Raw genomic sequence first — 21267 nt, forward strand, 5'->3', positions numbered from 1 at the left:
GAGAAATATTTCGCAGTGATCGATCGATTGATCGATCTAGAGCGCAGCACGGCCGGCGCCATGACGGATGCGACCGACGACATTGCGGAGGAGATCTCTTTCCAGGCGTTTGATGACGATTGTCATCTGCTGGGGAATCTGCTCAACGATTGCCTCCAGCGCGAGGTCGGGCCGCGGCTTATGGAGAAGGTCGAGCGCGTGCGGCTTCTAGCGCAGGTATCTGGATGGATTTTCGTGGATTTTGCCGAAATTTTTCTGTGTAGAGCGTGTGCAACATGCGGACTGTTGGGGTCGAGGAGGCCGCGCTGTGGCTCTCGAAGCAAATCGAGAAGGAGCTCTTGAATATGTCTGTGGATGAAACAGTGCCGCTGGCAAGAGCCTTTAGTCATCACTTGAGTCTCATGGGAATCGCTGAGACGCATCACCGGTAGAAAATGCTTCTTTTTCTCTTGTGTTGCTATGCCATGACATGTTTTTATTTGTTGTTTGGGATCCTTGTTCTTTGCAGCGTCCGGAGGAATAGGATGGCATCCCATCCATCAAAGTCGTGTGACGATGTTTTTAAAAGGCTCATCCAATCGGGAGTTTCTCAAGATGATATATACAATGCGGTGTCTAATCAGGTGACTATATCCTGTTTTTCCTTTTATTCTAGTCTTATTTCTCGGACAATGAGTTCTTTAGGAAGTCGAAATAGTACTGACTGCTCATCCAACACAAATCAACAGGCGGACGCTCCAATACAAACACGTTCGCATCGGGGTAAGCTTGAACGATTTCTTTGTTCTAATTCTCGTTTGTCTATTTTTTACAGCATCTTTTGGAAAGAAACGATCGGCAGGATTTAACTCATGAAGAGAAGGAGCTGCTTATTGAAGATTTGGTATGATGATCTATTAGCGTTGTCAGACAGCTGAAGTGCTTGCTTTGTCAAATTCGCTAGGTGAGAGAGATCACTTCTTTGTGGCAAACGGACGAGTTAAGGCGACGAAGGCCTACACCTCTGGACGAAGCTCGCGGAGGTGCTCAACAAAATCTTGTATTCTTCACGCTTTTTGAGTTGACTCGTTATAGAACTACAGGGTTGCACATTGTTGAGCAGACTTTGTGGCGGGCGGTTCCTCAATATTTACGAAGAATCAGCACGGCCTTGAAGAAAGTGCGGGACTAAAATTTTGTTGCAGCGAGTGTGTGGTCGTGGCCTGGCAAAGACAACCGGTCTAACGCAGCCGTGGTGTGCGATGTTTTGCAGCATACAGGAAGACCGCTGCCTCTATCGTCGACGCCAATCAAGTTTGGCTCGTGGATGGGCGGAGACCGAGATGGAAATCCACATGTGACTGCAAAAGTAAGTAAAAGAAAATAATGTTGCAGGTGAGTGTTACAAGTTTTTGTTTTCCCAGGTGACCCGAGATGTTTGCTACTTGGCGCGATGGATAGCTGCAGACCTTTACCTGAGGGAAGTGGATAGCCTGAGGTTCGAATTGTCCGTGAGTAATTGTGACGAGAAGCTAGCTCAATTTGCATATGACATAGTTGCAGAAGGTAATTCAATTGTTTTTTAATTGTTTTTCCTGCTTGACTTCTATTAACTCAGATCGAGAACATGAGCACGACCATGATGAACATCATGAAAGATGTTACCACAGAGCGTATGGAAGGCACGGAGAGTTTTTTGCATCCAGCGTCCACTCCAATCTCCCAGCTGGTGCAGATATACCCGCATGCTCTGGTAAGCCTAGTTTTTTTTTTTTGTTTTTGTTAATTTTTTAAATTGTAATTTCTATTTCTCTATTTTGCTCATTATCAAGTTATTACAGATCCAGACGGTGTTGCTGAACTGCCTGTTCTAGAACTTCCAATCAAGGACGACATAGACATGCAAACAACTTACCAGGTCAATAAATTATTGCTTTTGAAACAAAACAAAAGTTCATAAGGTTGGTGCAGGCTTCCTCCAACACCACAACAGCGCTACAGTCGAATGAGTCGTCTCCAAGTGCTGTGAAAGCGGAGATAATGAGGGATAGTATTCAACACGATCAAGAATCACCGGCATCGCCAACTAGAGCAGCCACCATTCTCGCAGCGGCCATCTCGGCTGGCATTCGGAAAAGGACAGGCACAGATTCAATCAGTAAATCTAGTGTTGATAAACTACTGAATCCTAGTGCGACGGGTCGGCCTGATATTGCGCCATATAGAGTGGTGCTTGGTCACATCAGAGAGAAGGTATATACATTTTTTTAATTGAGCCTGTACATCCTATGCTAAACCTTTGACGTTATCAAGCTCGTGAACACTCGCCGTCGCATGGAGGAGCTCTTGGACGACTTACCTTGCGATTATGATCCTAGCGAATTCTACGAAACTCCAGAACAGCTCTTGGAGCCATTAATGCTTTGCCACCGATCAATGGTACTAGTTGGTGTGTTGTGTTGTTTTGTACTGAAAATGCGTGTCGTGTAGGAGTCTTGTGAAGCCGAAGTGCTAGCGGACGGGCGCCTTACAGATCTTATTCGGCGTGTGTCAATATTTGGAATGACACTGATGAAACTCGATTTACGTCAGGTTAGAGGGAGCGTTCTTGTTTCAGCTGTACTTACGTAAAGGTTCTTTTAGGAAGCTGAGAAACACTCCGAGGCTTTGGACGCAATAACAAAGTTTCTCGACATGGGAACGTATAGCGCGTGGGATGAAGATAAAAAGCTAGATTTCCTAACGAAGGAGCTCAAAGGGAAAAGGCCTCTTGTCCCGCCAACGATTGCAGTAAGTGATTCAACAGATCTGAGGCGTTTCCCACGCGTGTTTTGATCAGGTTTCTTCGGAGGTTCAAGAAGTTCTCAACACCTTTCGGGTTGCAGCAGAATTAGGAAGTAACTCCCTTGGAGCATACATTGTCTCAATGACATCTGAGGTCTTTTTTTTATGACCGTGTTGAACAATAAATTGGCTGTTGATGGTTTTTCAGGCTAGTGACGTTCTTGCTGTTGAGCTGCTCCAGAAGGAAGCTCGTCTTGTAGTGAGCGGCGAGCTTGGCAAGCCCTGTCCTGGAACATCGTAAGCGTTGCTTCTATGTGGTTGTATCTTCCAACCGATCCGGACTGCATTTACAGGCTTCGGGTAGTTCCATTGTTTGAAACTGTAAAAGACTTGAGAGACGCAGGCACGATAATTAGGAGGCTTCTGTCTATTCCGTGGTACCGTGATCATTTGGTTACAAATCACCAGGGACACCAAGAGGTTGGCACCAACTTTCACTTGTTGTTTGTATCGCTGAGACACTATGCACAGGTGATGCTGGGTTATTCTGACTCTGGCAAAGATGCTGGCCGTTTCACGGCGGCTTGGGAACTGTACAAAGCTCAGGAAGATGTTGTCGCTGCATGCAAGGACTACGGGATAAAATTGACTCTGTTCCATGGCCGAGGAGGAAGCGTTGGACGGGGTGGCGGGCCTATGTATCTCGCTATTCAATCACAGCCTCCTGGCTCCGTAATTGTAAGTTAATCCTCGGCTTTGCTAAAAGGTTCTCATTTCTCTCTTGTGATCCATATCAGGGAACTCTGCGTATAACCGAGCAAGGAGAGATGGTGCAGGCGAAGTTTGGCCTTCCACAGACTGCTTTACGTGAATTGGAAATCTACACGACGGCTGTTCTTTTGGCAACGTTAAACCCTCCAGACTCGCCCCGGGTTAGTTGCTGGAGAACGGTCATGGAACAGATCTCCGACGTCAGTCGCCAACATTATCGCAATGTCGTCTACGAGAATAAGGAGTTTCTGCATTACTTCCAGGAGGCAACCCCAGAATCCGAGCTGGGAAACTTGAACATTGGCAGCAGGCCGACGAGGCGAAAAAAGTCTGGCGGCATTGGACAGCTGAGGGCCATACCTTGGATATTTGCATGGACGCAAAGCAGGTTCGTTCTTCCGGCATGGCTGGGGGTGGGGAAGGGACTGGAGGCAGTCATATCGCAGGGATATATACAGGAACTTCAGGCCATGTATCGCGAGTGGCCGTTTTTCCAGTCTACGATAGATCTTATTGAGATGGGGTTGGCAAAAGCAGACACAGCCATTGCGAAGCATTATGACGACTGGTTAGTGAATCCAGCGAGGCAGACACTCGGACAAGAGCTGCGGGACGAGTTCCACAAGACAGAGAGGTGTGTTTTGGAAGTGAGTGGGCATCACAGGCTAGCGGAGAACAATAAAACGCTGAGACGTTTGATCGAAAGTAGGCTGCCGTACTTGACGCCTCTCAACATGCTACAAGTGGAGGTGTTGAGGCGTCTGAGACAGGATCAGGGCAACCAGAGGCTTCGTGATGCTCTTCTCATTTCGATAAATGGCATAGCTGCTGGTATGCGGAACACTGGCTGACGATAGTTTGGAAGGTACGCTGCTTCTTTACGAGCTTATACTTTGATCGCTTGCAGTGCTTTTGTGTTATAGCGACAGAAGAACGGTTAGATAGGATTTTCCAGTAGTGTCACTATACGCAGGATTTGTTACAATTTAGAGTATAGTGGAAGGAAAGATGGATGGGCCACTGATTGTTAGTATGTCCCAATGCTCATCAGCGACCAGGTACGTAGCTTTTCTCTCGTTGTCATTGGAGATGTACCCTTCTAACCTTTGCCTTTATATTGCTTTTAGATAGAACTGTAGTACCAAGGGGTGGGATTAAGAACTTCCCGAGTGCCATCAATGCTTGTGTGTTGCAGTCGGGATCCTTGCAGATCATTTCAAAACCGATCAGTTGTCAATGTGAGTGTCGACAGTTGCCTACTTAACGTCAGGTAATGCGAAGCGAGTCCAACTAGCAACTAACTTGCACGTTTTTCGGAAAACATTCCAGGGGTGCTTTTATAAATGCCTTTGGCGTAGCAGTGGAAGAGACGATCGAAAGGATTTCTACCCGACCGGTCGTCTTGGAACACAGGTAAGCTTGACTTGTTTCCTTATCGTTGTTTAATTCTGCGAGTACCAGGTTGGCACGGAGCTTTACGTATCCCTGAGAGACACACAGCCAGCGAAGTTCATGCTCTCTTTAGCGTCTTTAAACTCGAGCCAGCAGCAGCAGCAGCTGAGAGCAATACAGCACAGGACGATGCGTGACCTCAACTCGATTCGAGCATCCAATCCAAGGACCGCAAAGTGAAAGGAGAAAGACCGCGGCGTTGTCACCCTCGCCGACAAATCCCACATGACGAGTAACTCCATTGATCCCACCACCACTCATCGTCGAAAACAACAAAAGGAAGAGGCCGATATCAAAGTTTCGTTTTTTCATTCTTCTTTTTATTTTTGTTCTTTTAGAAGTTTGTGGTGGAGATCGACAAGCCGCGATCCGATCGAGTCAAAAGCAGGGCGAAGCTTTCTGCAGGCTCGGTGAATATGCCGCGGGAAAAAATCATCATAGTCGTTCCTGTCTCGGTGGGAGCCAAGATCATCTCTTTCGCTCTGCTAAGTACGGCACGCGTACGGCGATGGTCCCAAGCAAACCAACGGTCGCCAGAGAAAAACAATCCGGGACCAAAGTAAGATTTGTATGAAGTTTTTTCTCTTTGATGAGGTTGTGTTATTGAATGTGCGATGCAGACGTTGTTGGTGAAGAGGATTATAAATCGAAAGTGAAAGTTAGTGGAAGGCCTCGGATGGCGATCGAGACGACTCTTGAAGAAGCAGAAGCAGTACTGGTGCGAGGAAAAAGAGGTTATTTCAAGTTCTTAGTTTTTTTGTAAGATTGGGTGATAAACAGGAACTTGCTGTCAGTGGAGGAAGGGATCGTCCAGGGATTGGAAAAGATTCCCAGTGAATCCATCCATCTCTCCTTTTTGCTCACACCGATGGCTCAACAGCAACGTTGGACTCACACATTTATTCGTTTTTATGTGTGTGGCTCCAACCAAAGGATTGCGCAAAATGCCGAAGAGCGGCATTCATGGTGTGCAAGAAATAGAGCGAAAGGAAATGGCGGACCCAGATCAGAAAAAGCGGATCATGGTTCTCCATGCCTGTGAAACAGCATCAAAGAAAAACACCAAGAAATCCAAAACTATGAAAAAAACACTTCGCGACAGCGATAAGACACCTTTCTGCAGTGTAAATGCACAGCTGTCACCTTTTCTGTAGCGGCGCCGCCAAAAGATGCCGTAGCGGCGCCGCTCGCTGTGTCGTGTAACTTGTATATATATATATAGCAAAGAGGGATTAGCCCTCCTTTCAACCTCGCGCCCACTGTGGTAAGCCATGCAGTGCCGCGCAGGGGCATTTTGTTTGACCTGGTGGGTCGATTGAATTGGATGTTTTGTGCTTATGGGTTGTCTTCGATCGTCAAATCGTCAACTGGGTCGAGCTCTGATCCATCGCCCATCATCCCTCTGGCTTGTTTGTATTTGCCGCTTTGCCTCCCAATTCCCCATCTCTCCATAAATGAGTCGTATTACTATAACTTCACAGTCGCAGGCACTTGCTTGTTAACATGCCTTGCCATTTCCGAATCGTCGGCGCTGTGTTATGTGTCCTGTGATCATTCATTCATCTACTGTTTACATAGTCTCGCAGTGGCTTGTGTAAGTAATTTATACATTCAAGTACGCACAGTCCCACTTTTAGCTCCGGGTGAAAGAGAGATCTCCCGTATAGCCTTTCCACAAATTGCCGGTATTCGTATCGTATTTGTATGCCCCTCTTAAAGCTGGGAGCCACTTTGTCTACGCCCATACGGCCCCCAGCTTGAATGTGTATTCTTCTTTTTCTTTGTTGCCTTGCTGGTATTTTAGGCTCGTGTGAGCGAATGTAGCTTTGGGTGTTTTGGGAAACTGTCTCTCACACTGTCCTCCTCTCTGAGAGCTCTTTTCTTTCTTTCCTGGTTGCCTTTGTCCATAGGCATATAGCTTGTTAGTTGGCTCCTTTCTTTCTCAGCTTATTCCTTTCCTCCCAGCTTGATTCACGCCGAGCTCGCTCGTATACTCTTGTCTCTGTGTGATATTGTGTGGATTTGTTACCTCTAAGTTCGTGTATGTGTGTTCTTTGCTTGATCAACTGTGCTTTGATCTATGGCGTGACTGTTGCGAGATTGAGAAGGGGAGCTTTTTTAATTCTCATGCGCATTGCAGGTGGTACTTTGCGTAGCAGCAGCTCAGCCCAGCTCTGATCCATCTCTGATCACTTGTCGTATGATTTGAGATTGGTCGCTCTTCAATTTGGCAGCTTGCAGCTCTTTCTTTCTCTCTGATCTTGGCTCTCACCTCTCCCAATCAATCTCTCCTTATCTTTTCATTTAAGTTCTTTGAGATCTTCCCACCGGAAGAGAGATCGCATACTTCTGCTCTGCACTCCAAAAGTCGTCGTCTTTCCTTCGTTTTTAAAAGTTTCTCTTCTCGTCTAAAAAGCTTGCTTGCTCGGAGTTCTCGCTGCTCCGCGAGCGATTGATATTGATATATGCGAGTGATTGATTGATGGGGGGTATTAACAATGAGAGCAAAGAGAGTAAGTTTTACTCATACTTCCTTCTTCCTTCCTCGTTCGTTTTGTGTGGTTTTCCAGCGAGGTGTCTGAGCTCCGGGTGTGCTCGTGTCTGATATCATCCTTTCTTCTCCCTGCTCTGCCTGTGTTGGTCTCGAGTACTATGGCGCCTGCAACTCTGATGGATTAGGACCGGGAAATTGATTGATACGAGGGAATTTATGTTGGCAACACAAGCACAACGTGTTAGAATTTTCTCCACTCTCAGTCAGCCATGGAGAGCTCTTTCTTTCGCTCCCTCTCCACACCACAGCTCCGCGTTCATCTGGCATGGAGGAGAGTTATAAAGAGAGCTCCATGACAGCGACCAAGGAAGAAGAAAGGAACAAAAGATGCGGGCTTGGACTTAAACCACTACTGATCCACCTCTCTGGGTTGTTAATGGCGGGTTTGCTCAATCCATAGCTGCTGGACACACAAAAACACAAAACTCATTCTTTCTCTCTCAAGCGCACACATTCTTTCTCACACTCAAAGAGCGGAAGTCTAGAGAGAGTGAGGGAGGAAAAAGAGAGCGACTTTGCATAGTAGGCTGAGTACTTACTGCTCTTTCTGGTGCCAGAGAGAATTTTTTGAGACTCCAAGGCAGGATGGATGGATAGAGAAGGGCGAGCAACAGCTCCACGTCCATGTTGGAGTTTTTATTCCTTGGACTGCTCATCCTTGTTCTTGTTCTGCCGCTGGCTGTGCACAGGCGGCTGGCCGAGGAATATCGACAAGAGGGATGTGAGTGAAAGGCGAGAGAGAGAGGAATTCAAGGACGTGTCGACAAAATGCCCGCCTCTCGGATTCATGGAGCTGCTGCTGCTCCCTTCTTCCATTCTCTCACATTCTCATTTTTCATTCAAGGCCGCCAATTCATGAAAGAGGAGTACTGATCCAAGGATAGAGAGGGAGATAGAGAGAAAGCGGAACAAGAACACACACAAAGCAAGGAAGAAAAGTGAGCGGTTGTGAAGAATCCGAAGGTGGTTCGTCCGCTATCTTCACTGCATGTTTTTAAAATGGAGGAAGTTCTCTTGTTTCTAGTGAGAGAGGAGAGAGAGAGAGAGAAGTGATTGATTGATCTTTAAGGTTAGCGCCAACTTAAGCTGGCTGGGATCGAGGGGTATCTTTGACAGATAGCTCGGATAGAGAGGAGGATTTAGATGTGGGTGAAGATGAGCTACCAGCGGCAGCAGCAACAGCAGCTCCATCACTTCGAGCTCAAGCAGCAGCAGCAGCAGCAAGAGTTTGTGCATCACCACCAGTTTGGAAACCACCAACATCATGGGGAGCTCAAGAACAATACACAAAGGCGAGAAGTCGAGGATGATCATCTTCGAGAGCGCGAGCGAGAGGGCTATATGGTGATGCCACTCGGGGTGTCGGAGAGATTCAAGCTGGGTTTGGGGCATCAGCAGGCACCGGCAATCGTGTCCACTCTCCCCGTCGCCATTCCCTTCATGGAGGCCTCGTCTCGCGGGGCGCTCGTGAGGAGCGGTCTAAAGCTCAGCTCCTCGTCGCCACCACAGCTAGCGGCGTTGATGGCGAATCCAAATCCAAGTCCCACCACCATTGTCAGCAGCAGCAGCAGCGCAAGCAGCAGCAGCGGCCGGGAATTCGATCTCTGCTATAGCAATTGGCTGCCGTTCGCAAGATTGCAGCAGCAAGCTCCCCAGGAGCTGAATTTGCTAGCCAGAGACGACGATGGCGAGTGCTGTCCTCCCTGCGACGCTTCCCAAGAAGAAGAAGAGGAAGACGAACAAGATCTCCGACAAGACGAACAAGATGGCACTGCTGCTGCCCAAGACAAAGAAGACAACCATGTTCGAGATCGTCAGCTCGTCGTCACAACAAAGCCCATTCCATTTTGGAGCCTGGCTACCAGCGCTTCCGCCGGATCCACCATCACCACCACGGAGGAGGAGGAGGAGGACACCATACCATACAAGCTCCAGCAGCATCGCCACCAACCAGTCATGATCAAGACTGCAATCTTGCCTGTCCAGTCCGACGATTCATCGTCCTCGTCGTCCGACTCGGAGAGCGAGCAAGGCCAAGATCCCAGTGGTGGTGACAAGATGGTGGTGAGCAGTAGTAGCAGAGGCAGCTTGGGGGTCATGGCAATAGCGCCACCACCGCTCCAAATCAGCAGCAATGGCAGTTTCCAAGGTGGTGGATATGGATATCAGTATGATCATCATCGAGGAGTGGGCGCTAGTCCAGGTGGAGTGGCGAGCAGCAGCTGCAGCTCCGGGAACAAGCAGAAGCAGAAGGAGAACCAGACGGTGCCCGTGTACAAGGAGCAGCTGCTGCGGGAGTCGAGATCTCGTTTGCCACACGGTCACTACTGGATACCAACGCCCGCGCAGATTCTCGTCGGCCCGACGCAGTTCTCGTGCCCCGTGTGCAGCAAGACCTTCAACCGCTACAACAACATGCAGGTATGGACTTGTGTTGTGTGCGTGTGTGTGTTTTTTTCTTCTTTTTGTTCTTTTTTTTTCTCATTGTTCATAGTGCGCTTGAACATTTCTGAACACTGAAAGATTGAATCTTGAACAGTTCATATCCATGTTCATTGGTTGGTTTCAGTTGATGTATAATGTGACATTGCATTGGCATTGCTATTGTTTTCTCTCTTTTCCTTCTCTTTCTAGATGTTCCAAGGCTGCATCTATCTGCCTTTTTTTTTCCTTTCATACATCACTCTGTGTGTCCAATCTTTCCATCACCTTTCCATTTTCATCAGAAGAAAAAAAGGAAAGAAAAGAAAGATAAACAGCTCACCTAATTGAGGTGCTTGAGATTTCTTCAGCTGCTTGAGCTGCTTGCCTGGGTGAGACAAACATTCCCCATTGATGATTGCTGGATTGATTGATTGGGTCTTCCATGATCAGAGCATGCATTTTTCTGAAAAAAAAATTTAAAAAATTATATGACTTAAAAATCTCAATTTTCTCTTACCTGTGTGTGACTGAACAGATGCATATGTGGGGGCATGGATCCCAGTACCGCCGCGGCCCCGAGTCACTGCGCGGCACGCAGCCCACCGCAATGCTCCGGCTGCCCTGCTACTGCTGCGCGGTGGGATGCCGCAACCACGTCGACCACCCGCGAGCCAAGCCCCTCAAGGACTTCCGCACCCTCCAGACGCACTACAAGCGCAAGCACGGCATCAAGCCTTTCCCCTGCCGCAAGTGCGGCAAACCGTTTGCCGTCCGCGGCGACTGGCGGACGCACGAGAAGAACTGCGGCAAGCTGTGGTACTGCATCTGCGGCTCCGACTTCAAGCACAAGCGCTCGCTCAAGGATCACATCCGCGCGTTTGGGCTCGGGCACGCCGCGCTGGCCGACGCCGGGGCCGACGCTGGAAGGCGTGCGGCTGCGGCTGCGGCTACTGCAGCCGCCGCGGTTACCACCACCGCCACCACCACCACCACAGCGTCCGACGATGACGACGATGGCGACGAGCAAGACGAGGACGAGGTATCTGTGGTCAGCTAGCCATTAGAGCACTCCTTTACGATGATCCTACTACGCTTACCTGGATTTTTTCCTTTTCCTTCTCGGCTTCCTTGTGGTCGCTGCAAGAAAGCGGCCTTTACTCCCCCCTTAATTCTACAGAACAAGAAAGGAACTTTTGTGAGCATTTCCAAGCCTAGGAAAGTACGGGCAGAGCATTTCGCCCGAAAGATTTTACCATGCCTCCCCGAGTCAAACTGGAAGAAATAAGAAAATCCTCAAAATCTCGGCTTGTCGGCGTCCATGGCGAACACTCCGTACCTCCGCCGACGAGGTGAGCTGGGAAATGACAACTACAGAACAAAACAGGGCGTGAGTGAGAGAAACAACAACGAAAAATGCAACAAACAAAGTGGAGAATGTACCTCTCTCGGCTTTAAACTTAAAGCTGCTTGCCTTCTACGTACCTCCAAGCACCTATAGATATATATACCTCACATAGTAAATGATCCATGTTGTGCCTTATAAAATATTATTCTTTCCTCTTCATTCCACGCAAAAGGCAAATCTAAGGTTGCTTCTCCCCTCGTTAAGTTCAGTGCAAAGCAGAAGCGGTAGTAGTGGCATTTCTTTGAGTGTGTGCGGTGTGTGCGTGGGCGAGCTCATAAAAACCACCCCACACTCACACACACAACACAAGTTGGTCCACAGTACGAACAGTCGGCAGACCGGTCTGTGTGTGTGAGTGTGTGCTGTTTTTTGAGCTCCGCCCGGCGCAGCACACGTAGGGAAGGGTCTTCTTCTTTGTTTACCTGTTGAATTGTCACCCTTGTCAAGACACAGAAGCATGAGGAGATTTGTCATTGTACTTGGCATACCTTTAAAGCAGCGTCGAGGATAACACTCGAGTTTTGTGGCCGCACCGCACGCACTCGGAGTCCTCCTCGGGCGAGTCAAGTCACCGACCATTTCCCTCCTTGTTGCAACTTGCGCAGTATGGATCGAGTAAGGTCACACAATTTGCAGTTCACCAGCTTGATTGCTTTTCCGTGGCTTTTACTACGTCCACATTGCGAGTAAACTCCCTGTGAGGCAACAAAGCAAAGTGAAAAGGTGAAATTTCATGAACCGTAATCCATTGCAAGCTAGATCTTCGGAAGATAACGACTCACCTTTTGCTCACTGGACTGGATCTCTCAGCTCAATTGTTTCAAAGCCGAATCTCCCAAGTTTGACAAAAGCATGGCCGACAAACCATCAATTGCGCTTCTTCCACGTGGCCCGTTTCCTCCGCAAGTCTTATCTTCAGCAGCAGCGGCATCTTCCAATTCCAACACTCACGAGATGCCGATCCTGAGGCCGCAATTTAGCAGAGTTAGAGACACGATCTTGGTTGCGTATAAAAACAAGAGACAACTGACCCCCCGTCTCCCTTTGGTAGCTGTCCACCCATCTCTGTTAACTACTCAGTGGTCCTCGAATAGTCCAAAGCTTTAGAAAGCATTTGGGGCGATATGTCACTCGAAAACTGCTCCAGTCACGCTCAACCTTGTGTAAGATTCCTTTGAGCAGGATCTTCTCCAAATCCACTTATAACCCACTGACAGGAAACCAGGGAAAGATGAGATGCATACGAACCATAAAATACTACCGACAAGCCTGTTGTTGTAAGACGATGATGGAAACCAAATGGATGCTTTAAGGCATCTGAGAGTTTGCGCGTTAAGGCATCTGGACAAAGTAAACTCCATGATTTTCGAGTGTCCTGAAACGAAACACGTCTGTCGTCAGTCGTGATATCCACAAAATCCGAGCTTAAGTTAGTGGAACAAGGGAGGGGAGGGGCTGTACCATTTGGTGAAGTAGTGGCACGCACCTTTACAAAGGCTTTTCAAATCCGAAGGAAGCACAGGAGCCAGTAGCATGATCGATTCCTGGAAACAAAAAGAAAAGAAAAAAAAAAACAGTAAAATAAAAAGCAAAGTGACCAAGTGAATAAAGGAAGGTGACGAACAACGAGTTCAAAGTACCTATTGGGGCCAGCAAACACAAGCGAGGAATAAAGAAAGCCCACCTCTTCTAGAAAGCTTGGGGATTTAACATCCACATTGGGAATCAGCATGCGGCCTCTGTCCACGCTTGTCGCATCGCATATGTCCAATTGTAACCCAGAAAGAAAGCAGCTCTCATCTCATCGGCATCGCATCGTCACTGCAGCGAGCATTGCGATCCCTGCAGGAAGCAAAGCCAAGCTCACATCAGCCTGCATTTCCTTTTGGCATTTGTACAAAAGACATGGAGAAATCCTGCGGACCACGCTTTGGAACGTGACGGTCACACCAGACCAGCACACTGAAAAGTCATGCATGCAAAGCGATGCCTCGGTAATAATTCCAAACCACAGACAGCTACTTCAGAGGTCTCCCTCCCTGCCCAGGGGAACCTCTTCCTCCTAGACTAAAAGAAAAACCGAGTTAATGGAAAGACAAGCTTACCTTTCTTCTTCAATCGTCCTTGCCATGGCAGTGCCTGGTCTGGCAGTTCGACAACATCAGCCAGTCTTCCTCATATCTGTTGGCACTCTGCAATCCCTGGCTGAATTTTAGAGAGGAAGACACTTCCATATCATGCTATTCTCTTGTTTATTAAAAAAAAAAAGAGGAGAAAAAGTTAGTCACAGCCGCGGAAAGAAAGCACTAAATTGGAAGTTCCTTCCTTTATAGCATGAATCTTACCTTTAGGATCAGTTCATAAACTTGAACAGGATCCAGTTACTGGAATACAGAATTTACTTGCCTCGTTTCAAGAAGAAAAGAAATAATGCTTGCCTTGCCTCACAGGATGGCCCTTTTGCTGTGTCCTCCGTAACACCATTATGAACTGTTTAAGCGCTGGTTCACGGTCCAACCTTTCGGACATCGTGCACCTGAACCACGCTTTTAGCAAAGCCACTAAGAAAGGAAGCTAGCAACACGCATGGCATACGGTTCATCCCTTAACAGGCAGGTCCACTTGTAAAACAAGCATTACGATATGCGTACGTATGCAGCATATTTCAAGAAGAGGAAGCGGAGCGGCAAAAGCCCAATGACCTGGTATCTTTAATTTGCGCCAGAATGAATGACGCGGCCGGACGAGCCTCAAGTTAGAAAAGTGCGTTTACATGAAGAACATTCAGACAGAATGCAGCAATGAGATAAATAGAAAAAGAAAAAAACTAAAAAACGTGAGAGAAAAATTTGCAAAAAAAAACGACAAACATGGCAGAGCACCTTTAGACCAGCCAACTTTTACTGCAAAGACCAACACCATCTCAAATCAGTAGAGTCCAAAGCCCAAGTAGCACACAGGACCACTTAAAATCCAAAGTTCAAGTAGCACACCGGACCACTTAAACCACAAGTTTAGACATAGACAGACCCCCAACAAGGATGGCTAAAGCACAACTAGTCCTTGTCCTTTATTCTTGCTTCCCACCCAAACACTTCAGAAAAAAGAAAAAAAAAAGACTTTGGTGACTTCAGATAGACAGAGAGTAGTACCAAAGACGTAAACATCACGCTGTGCCCATAAAGACTGGACGTAAAATGGAATGGAGCAAGCAAGAGATGCCGCTTCGCTACTTATCTGTTTGCCACATTAGTAATCCCTGCAGAGTTGCAGCTGCGACACCATGTCGCCCGCGCTTGTTGCCAGAGCCACCAGCAGTCGTCGCTGTAATAAGTTCCTGCCAGATACATGTCATGAGACATTAGTAGTTGTATCTTCTACAATCACCCAGTAGATATGCTTCAAGCAAAGAAGAATCGAGGCAAATGCACTCAATCTGCAACGCCTGGAAAGGCTGCTGCATATGGTTAATCGCAAGAAAACAAAAAGAGAAACACACAGCATAAAGCTGGGGAGAATTGGAGAAATGCCCCTCCAGCCAGGAAGGACCAACTTTCAAGCTATCGCTCTCCAGAAATATCAAATCGAGAGAGCCACACTCACCACCACCCAAACCTGATTGAGATATCCGCAGCCTTTTCGGGACCACTACCAGCGCCAATATTCCCAGAAGCCGATCTGCTTGCAAAAGCAAAGTACAGTTATGGAGCGCAGCGAACAGGATGAAACAAAACCCATGCACAGCGAGAGCTCTACCTCACCTTTAATGGTCGACAAACTCTAGACTTACACTGGGAAAGTGCTGTCTTAAAATGAAAATGCAGCAAGAAGGGAAAAGCACTAGTCCTAAGACCGAGATCTTTTAGCTCGTCTTCATGCGAAGAACGAAAAAGAAGCAAGAAAGAGCTAGCCATGGAAAGCTCAAAACGAAATTTCTCGGCACGAGGCTGTAGAAATTTCCAAAAGACCGAGAACTTTAGCTCATCTACGTGTAAACGAAGCTAGTGAAACAAAGAGCTAGCCATCCACTAAGGTCAAAAGAAAATTTCGTCACGAGGCTCGAGAAATCTCTCAAAAGGGACTAAAATCTCTCAAGAGCAGTAGAAGGCGGGACTTCGAATGCTCGAAAATCTCACAGCGGCGCCAAGATCTAGCTAAAACCCCAGCGCTTGCGGCTAATCGCGCAGCGCCATTGCGATCGAGGCGCAAGAGACAGACACTCACCGATCCAAGGCGCCGCTCCTCTTTGCTAAAACCCTAGCGCCCGCCAATGGCAAATTTAAAATGGAGTATGGTATTAGAGAAGTTTATATCATTGTCTTAGAGTTATTGCCAATTGGCTTTGGTTAGCATCGGTTTTGTTCATAGCCTGCCCGCCACCATTTGTCAATCCAAGAGAGGAGAGATGAGAACTTCCATGGGATAATCGAGAACTTAAAGGAAGAACACGTATGGAGAGATTGGGAGAAAAACGAACGATAAAACGATAGAGACTAGAAAAGAATGTCGAGACAAAAGAACGAAAGAAAACCTCACAAAGAGATATGAAAAGTTCCATGGAGAACTTCGAAGAGAAAGGAAGAACTTACAAAGAGAAGAATGGCGAGAAACTTACAAAGAGAAGAATGGCGAGAAACTTACAAAGAGAAGAACGAGAGAGGAAGGATGGAGCTTACTTGGTGGATTCTAGGAGCTTGATGCCGGAGCCCCGGACGAATTCGAGGTCGCTGGTTGCTGCGGCCACATTTGCTGCTGGGTCATGTAAGGACCAGGAATTCCCTGCTGCCGCTGCTGAGAAAACATCGCTGGATCAACTGGCATTGCTGGTCTTCCCACCACCGGCGATCCAAGCGGCGACGCCCCCGCCGCCGCCTGTCCCTGCGCCGCTGGAGGCACGTAGTACAACCCCGGGTACTGCATTGGATCCCCTGGAGGCCCAACCGGCATGGCTGCTCGAGTCACTCCCAGAGTCTCCTCCTTGAGCTCGTCCCTGGGAACTATATCCACCAGAAAGTCGAAGATGTCCGTGCGAGTGATCGCCGCGGCGATGTCGTTCTTCTGCAGCGTCCGCCGCTTGTTCTCCTCGGTGTGGATCCAGGAGCGCAGCGTGAGCTCCAGGATGAACATCTCGCACGCCTTTGCGAAGAGCACTGGTGCCTCCGCCGAGATCATCCTCACGTCCTCGTCGGCCTTCATGATCTTCTTGATCCGGGCCAGTGGAAGCTGGTGGTTCTTGAAATCGTTCACTTGCTCGATTTCTTGCATCTGTCCCTGCCAGAATTGCTGGAGCTGCTGCTGGTGCTGCTGCTGCATTTGCTGGTAACCTAGCGCTTGCTGGAATGCCACGGCCGACTGCGCTGCTCCTGGAACCTGACCAGCCGCCATGGGAGTTCCTGGCGCTCCCCCGCCCGGCGGCGCTGGAAATCCCGCTTGCATCGGCTGCCCGATGGCCGGCGCCGTGGCCTGGTGCTGCTCCATGCCCAGCGGCGACGAAATCCCTGCCTCACTCACCGGTTTCACGCGATAATCCTCGCCAGATGTGGCTCATCCATCGCGCATTGCCGCGATTTTCCTGAGAATTTCCACGGCTAGGCGTCCGGGAGTGGCTTACCGATCGAGCGCGCGTCGCGAGATTTCCCCAAGAACCCTAGCGCCTTGCTCCCGAGCTCTCGGCGCCAAGCTGCTCAAAAAACTCCATAGCAAATCCCTGCGCAGTAACGTGGCCGCGTGTCATTCGTCGATGGCTTGATAATGGATGACACGACAGTGAGAAGATGACGGGCCTGGATGCCTCCACGCCTCACCTTCACAGAATATCCCGCCCTGTCAGAATCGCTAACTGACGGAAAAAGTATATCCAAAGAATCATGGTTATTTCCCTTTTACCCGTTGTTACTAGTGGTGATGGTCTTGTACATATCTAAGGCCACAGTATTTACACACTTGGGGATGTGGAAGATCCAAGCAAATAAACTCCACCGGATGCCCTAGCGCTAAATTATTCCCTGGAAGAACGCACGAATCCATGAGAAAACTGGAAGAATTCTATCGCGGTGCCGCGAGATTATACCTCCTATGCAAGCTACGATTCGATCGTGGACAACAATCGGTGGTACCTCGCTGATGAGTTGCATCGGGGATTTCTTCTCCTTGTTCTATCAGATTTCCATAGAAGAATCTCAGGGGAGAATCGAGAGAATCGAATGTAGCCACACTTACGTGCATCCATTTGGAGGTGTGATCCAGATCCAGCGCAGTGGAGATGCTGCGCGTGGACGCCCTTGAACTGCGAATGAATCTCGCGCACAGCGCCATAGCCATTTCGCCCAAGAACCCTAGAAGTAGAAAGACCTTCCCGAAAGAGAGAGATATTCTGTTAGTTTCACGGAATGTTCTTTAGATGTATAACGCAGATTCTGTTAGTCGTAAGTGGCGGCATCTTTGTATTCTTTGAATGTTTGCATGGAATTTACAATGTTGTATCGCCACATTGCGGCCTTTCGTCTCAGTCTCTTCATTTCGCCAGATTAGGGTTTCCACGATCGATCCATCCTTCCAGCGGGAGCTCCTCGTCGCGGCGCATGCCGCCCTCCCTCGCTACTCTCTCGTCGCCATCGCTGGATCGCACGCGATCGCCATCGTACTCCCGAAATATAGGGTTCGTGGAGGAGAGCGATGGAGCTCGCCGCGGCGATCGGCGCTGCAGCTGAGGAGGAGGATCAAGCGCGAGCGTCGTGAAGAAGCAAAGAAATCTTCCTCGATGGGGAACGGTCCCAGCAACCGGAGGAATTCTCGCAGCTCTCAGCAGCAGCAGCAACCGCATCCCAGGGTAGGATCTCCTCCGCATGGCGGCGTCCTGCCGATCGCTGGAAGCTCTGGCCCGGCATCGCTGGGGCCATATTTCTATTCTCCCAGCTACCATGGACCTCTTCCAGCAGCCATGGGCCCGCAAATCTACCAGCAGGGATTCATGCCCAGCAATGGGCAGTACATGATGAACGTTCCTCCTCCAGGCTATCGTCCCGTGAGTCCGGTGGGAGTTTCTCCTCAAATTCCTGGCAGCGCCACCGCCGCCGCCGCTATCCCAGTCGCCCATCACCAGAAAGCAAACACGATTCGCAACGACGTCAATCTCCGCAAGGCCACCTTGAGAATCGAGAAGGACGAGGAAAATCCGGGTTTTTATCTCGTAGCTTTCTCGTTCGATGCCACGGTTCCTGGCAAGTAAGTAAAAGCTCTTGTTCTTTTCTTCTTTAGAAACTTCGTTTTGGTATCACTTTGCTAACTTTGTTTGTGTTTGCTATGCAGTATATGTATTTTTTTTGTGGCCAAGGAAGGTGTGAATTGCAGCTTGACACCCATGAAGCCGCAAGTGTTTGATCCTGTCAAGGTCCCCTTTGACAAAGGTCTGGGACAAAAATTCCGGCAAGCACCTGGAACAGGGATAGACTTGTCTCTTTTCGAGGACGAGGACTTAGCTCAGGAGGGACAGGACGAAACTTATGCCCTCGTTGTGCGAGCCGAGACTTATTCCAGAGATCCACCGGCTGATGCTCCATCCCGAGACACGGAGCCGCTGGGTGCTCCTCTGCCGAAATGGGTCCATTCCCAGACGACTCATGCTGTTGTGGAGCGCAAAGATGGTGGAGAGTATGGTGTCCGGGTGATCAAGCAGATCATCTGGGTGGAGGGTGTGCGGTACGAGCTCCAGGAGATTTACGGGATCGAGAATAGCGGTGGTGGCAGCGGGGCCAACTTTGACGACTCGGGAAAAGAATGCGTGATTTGCATGTCCGAGCCCAGGGACACGACAGTTCTTCCTTGCAGACACATGGTAGGCTGGCTATATATTTCTGGTTTTCATCGCTCATAGTTTTTTTTTTTCTCTCTCTCTCTCTCTCTCGTTTGCAGTGTATGTGTAGCGAGTGCGCCAAAGTGCTGAGGTTCCAGACGAACCGCTGCCCGATTTGTAGGTGCCCGGTGGAGCGACTGCTCGAGATCAAGGTTCCGAAGAACGATGCGGAGCAGCAAAGTAAAGAACCGGTTGAATCGAGCTATAGAACGTCAGCTAGCAAGTCCGAGGAGGACAGTGACGAAAGAGGAGGAGGAGATGCTAGCGCGGAAGTTCCAGCTCCAGCTCCAGCTCCCCTCGACACAGAGAACACTTGCGGTAGCAGTACCAGACAAGGAGGAGAAGCCACGTCCAAACCACACGACACGAGATCCTAGTCACGTAAGCCTATGTTGCTTCGTTCAAAGTCCCGTTACTATTTCGTTCTGGTTTGAGAGTTCTGGTGATACACAGAACATGAACCACCGTTTCATATAAATCTCGGTACATTGCCAGCTAAAGCTCGCGTCTCTGGCAGACGAAACGATTCATACTACTCCACTTAGCTTGGGTTTTTCATGTACAAAGGAGGTGGTGACGAGCGACCTGTACGAGGAGACGACGCTCCGCAAGATCACAAAAAATCGCCAGGGAACTTACCTCCATACAGCCACTCGTTCGATCATCGGCGGACGAAGCCTTCTGGAGATTTTCGATCAGCCATCGGAAGTAGAGCTGGAAACCGGAGTAGACTTTGGCCTTCGTCGCTTGCTGGATCCGTCCTGTGACGCCGAGCTACCATTCCTGTGCTTCTTCTTTTGTTCCCTTTCGTTTCCATCGTCTTTATGCTTTCCATCGTCTCGCTGGTGTTTCCGGCTCTCTTGCTTCTCTAGACCATCACCACTACCGTGTAGTTCCGCTGGTGGTGGTGGTGGCGGAGTTCTATCTGGCTCTTCGCAAACCATCTCCGCTCTCTCATTGCTTCCTCTGTGCCGGTCAGCAGACTTTGGAAGGAAAGGAGACCTCAAACTTACCTCTGGAGAAGCCATCGTTTCCTCGTCAGGAGGACCTCCTGTGCTTGCTACCACTTTCGGATCATCGTCCACTTTCCCTTGGAGTTCTTCGTTCCCGATCGTCTCATCGCAAGTCACTGGGTCCTTTCGAGGAGAGTCGGGCTTTCTCTCATTGTTCTCCACCTCTTCTTTGTCTTTCAAGGGAGGACTTTTGCGATCCTCTGGGCTCACAGAACGGTGCCTCCGCCTCTTGCCATCGTCTCTCCTGTGCGATGGCGACACACTCCTCCGGGACCGCCGGTGGGACGTAGAAGCCCGCTGGTTATAGTCCCTGTCCCTGGATGGTCTATACGAAGAACGACTGCCCCTGTAGTGATCCTCGCCACCACCTCTATGATACGAGTACCTTCGATCACTACCGCGGTAGCGACCACTCCTTCCGAAACGCTCGCTTCGGTACCTCACTGGAGAACCCGAGAGTGATCGTCGCCTGTGACGAGGCGGCGGCGAGTTTCTTCGGTGGTGGTGCCGAGCAGGAGACCGAGACCTCGATCTGGAACTTCTAAACGAATCTGGAGATTGCCTGTGGAAACAAAAAATTTCTTTCCCCGGTTAGTCCTCGAAGAACAAAGGAAGGAAAAATCGAGAGAGGGAGAGAGAGCTTACTTGGATTTGCTCGCATCTGCGGCTTTCTCTTCCTCATCGCCAGCGCTAGGGTCGTCGGATTTGAGCTGCTTGCTGATCAATGCCGCTCGAGCAACCGCAAGGTCCGAGGCGACCTTGAGATTGGCGGCGCGGACGGCGGCTTGCTGCGATGCCATCATCTGCTGGACCATGAGCGCCTGCTGGAATTGGAACTGCTGCTTGGCGATGGCCTGGACCGCGGCCGCCGACGGCGAGGGCTGCTGCTGCGCGCTCATGGCGGCATTCATCGACGCGGTCGCCTGCATCAATCGCAGCACCTCGCTGCTAAGATCCACATTCTGATTGGCCGCCATAGCCAGCGCGCGATTCCCTACCTAGAGCTCTCCCCACCTCAGTGCGCCATGGAGGA

General features: G+C 49.3%; 6 protein-coding genes and 3 long non-coding RNA genes across 14 annotated transcripts; 3 read left to right on the forward strand and 6 right to left on the reverse strand.

Annotated features, from left to right (window-relative positions):
* The first annotated feature begins 13 nt into the window (after positions 1–13).
* On the forward strand, positions 14–4385 carry LOC9634571 (phosphoenolpyruvate carboxylase 4). The gene is made up of 20 exons (XM_024686851.1): positions 14–216; positions 264–427; positions 509–623; positions 685–762; positions 815–883; positions 944–1022; positions 1083–1159; positions 1253–1348; positions 1404–1545; positions 1598–1732; positions 1821–1897; positions 1951–2232; positions 2293–2418; positions 2470–2571; positions 2623–2769; positions 2819–2917; positions 2972–3060; positions 3117–3243; positions 3295–3501; positions 3561–4385. The coding sequence occupies exons 1-20, from the start codon at positions 61–63 to the stop codon at positions 4383–4385; spliced, it is 3192 nt and encodes a 1063-aa protein (XP_024542619.1). The 5' UTR covers positions 14–60.
* Positions 4386–7642: 3257 nt separating this feature from the next.
* LOC9634185 (zinc finger and BTB domain-containing protein 18) lies at positions 7643–11166 on the forward strand. The gene is made up of 2 exons (XM_002981798.2): positions 7643–9961; positions 10500–11166. The coding sequence occupies exons 1-2, from the start codon at positions 8684–8686 to the stop codon at positions 11019–11021; spliced, it is 1800 nt and encodes a 599-aa protein (XP_002981844.2). The 5' UTR covers positions 7643–8683; the 3' UTR covers positions 11022–11166.
* Positions 10065–10591, reverse strand: LOC112350537. Its single transcript, XR_002993800.1, has 2 exons — positions 10482–10591; positions 10065–10427 (listed from the first exon to the last, which is right to left on the reverse strand). It is a non-coding gene; the product is annotated as an uncharacterized LOC112350537 (long non-coding RNA).
* LOC9634186 lies at positions 10932–13755 on the reverse strand. 5 transcript variants are annotated; one of them, XR_002993794.1, is made up of 11 exons: positions 13715–13755; positions 13475–13616; positions 13054–13211; positions 12831–12913; positions 12631–12744; positions 12401–12579; positions 12152–12332; positions 11858–12064; positions 11405–11791; positions 11062–11332; positions 10932–11007 (listed from the first exon to the last, which is right to left on the reverse strand). It is a non-coding gene; the product is annotated as an uncharacterized LOC9634186 (long non-coding RNA). The 5 variants fall into 5 exon arrangements; XR_002993798.1 differs by lacking the exon at positions 10932–11007 and having other exon boundaries at positions 11092–11135; positions 11218–11332; XR_002993795.1 differs by lacking the exon at positions 10932–11007 and having other exon boundaries at positions 11146–11332; positions 12856–12913.
* Positions 13756–14415: 660 nt separating this feature from the next.
* On the reverse strand, positions 14416–15586 carry LOC112350536. The gene is made up of 3 exons (XR_002993799.1): positions 15131–15586; positions 14985–15047; positions 14416–14706 (listed from the first exon to the last, which is right to left on the reverse strand). It is a non-coding gene; the product is annotated as an uncharacterized LOC112350536 (long non-coding RNA).
* A 54-nt stretch (positions 15587–15640) lies between these two features.
* Positions 15641–17103, reverse strand: LOC9634572 (nuclear transcription factor Y subunit C-2). The gene is made up of 2 exons (XM_024686869.1): positions 16046–17103; positions 15641–15738 (listed from the first exon to the last, which is right to left on the reverse strand). The coding sequence occupies exon 1, from the start codon at positions 16845–16847 to the stop codon at positions 16056–16058; it is 792 nt and encodes a 263-aa protein (XP_024542637.1). The 5' UTR covers positions 16848–17103; the 3' UTR covers positions 15641–15738; positions 16046–16055.
* Positions 17104–17223: 120 nt separating this feature from the next.
* LOC9634573 (NADH dehydrogenase [ubiquinone] iron-sulfur protein 6, mitochondrial) lies at positions 17224–17724 on the reverse strand. Its single transcript, XM_002981907.3, has 3 exons — positions 17589–17724; positions 17440–17524; positions 17224–17374 (listed from the first exon to the last, which is right to left on the reverse strand). Exons 1-3 carry the CDS (start codon positions 17688–17690, stop codon positions 17265–17267), a joined length of 297 nt encoding a protein of 98 aa, XP_002981953.2. The 5' UTR covers positions 17691–17724; the 3' UTR covers positions 17224–17264.
* Positions 17725–17823: 99 nt separating this feature from the next.
* On the forward strand, positions 17824–19721 carry LOC9634574 (probable E3 ubiquitin-protein ligase LOG2). Its single transcript, XM_002981799.2, has 3 exons — positions 17824–18593; positions 18678–19203; positions 19281–19721. The coding sequence occupies exons 1-3, from the start codon at positions 17824–17826 to the stop codon at positions 19596–19598; spliced, it is 1614 nt and encodes a 537-aa protein (XP_002981845.2). The 3' UTR covers positions 19599–19721.
* LOC9634187 (pre-mRNA-splicing factor srp2) lies at positions 19665–21264 on the reverse strand. 2 transcript variants are annotated; one of them, XM_024686956.1, is made up of 3 exons: positions 20880–21264; positions 20235–20796; positions 20070–20187 (listed from the first exon to the last, which is right to left on the reverse strand). In XM_024686956.1, the coding sequence occupies exons 1-3, from the start codon at positions 21209–21211 to the stop codon at positions 20176–20178; spliced, it is 906 nt and encodes a 301-aa protein (XP_024542724.1). In that variant the 5' UTR covers positions 21212–21264; the 3' UTR covers positions 20070–20175. The 2 variants fall into 2 exon arrangements, with proteins under 2 accessions (XP_002981954.1, XP_024542724.1); XM_002981908.2 differs by having other exon boundaries at positions 19665–20796.
* Positions 21265–21267: the final 3 nt, after the last annotated feature.

Source organism: Selaginella moellendorffii, unplaced genomic scaffold (assembly GCF_000143415.4).
Source record: "Selaginella moellendorffii unplaced genomic scaffold, v1.0 SELMOscaffold_51, whole genome shotgun sequence".
Lineage (NCBI taxonomy): Eukaryota > Viridiplantae > Streptophyta > Lycopodiopsida > Selaginellales > Selaginellaceae > Selaginella > Selaginella moellendorffii.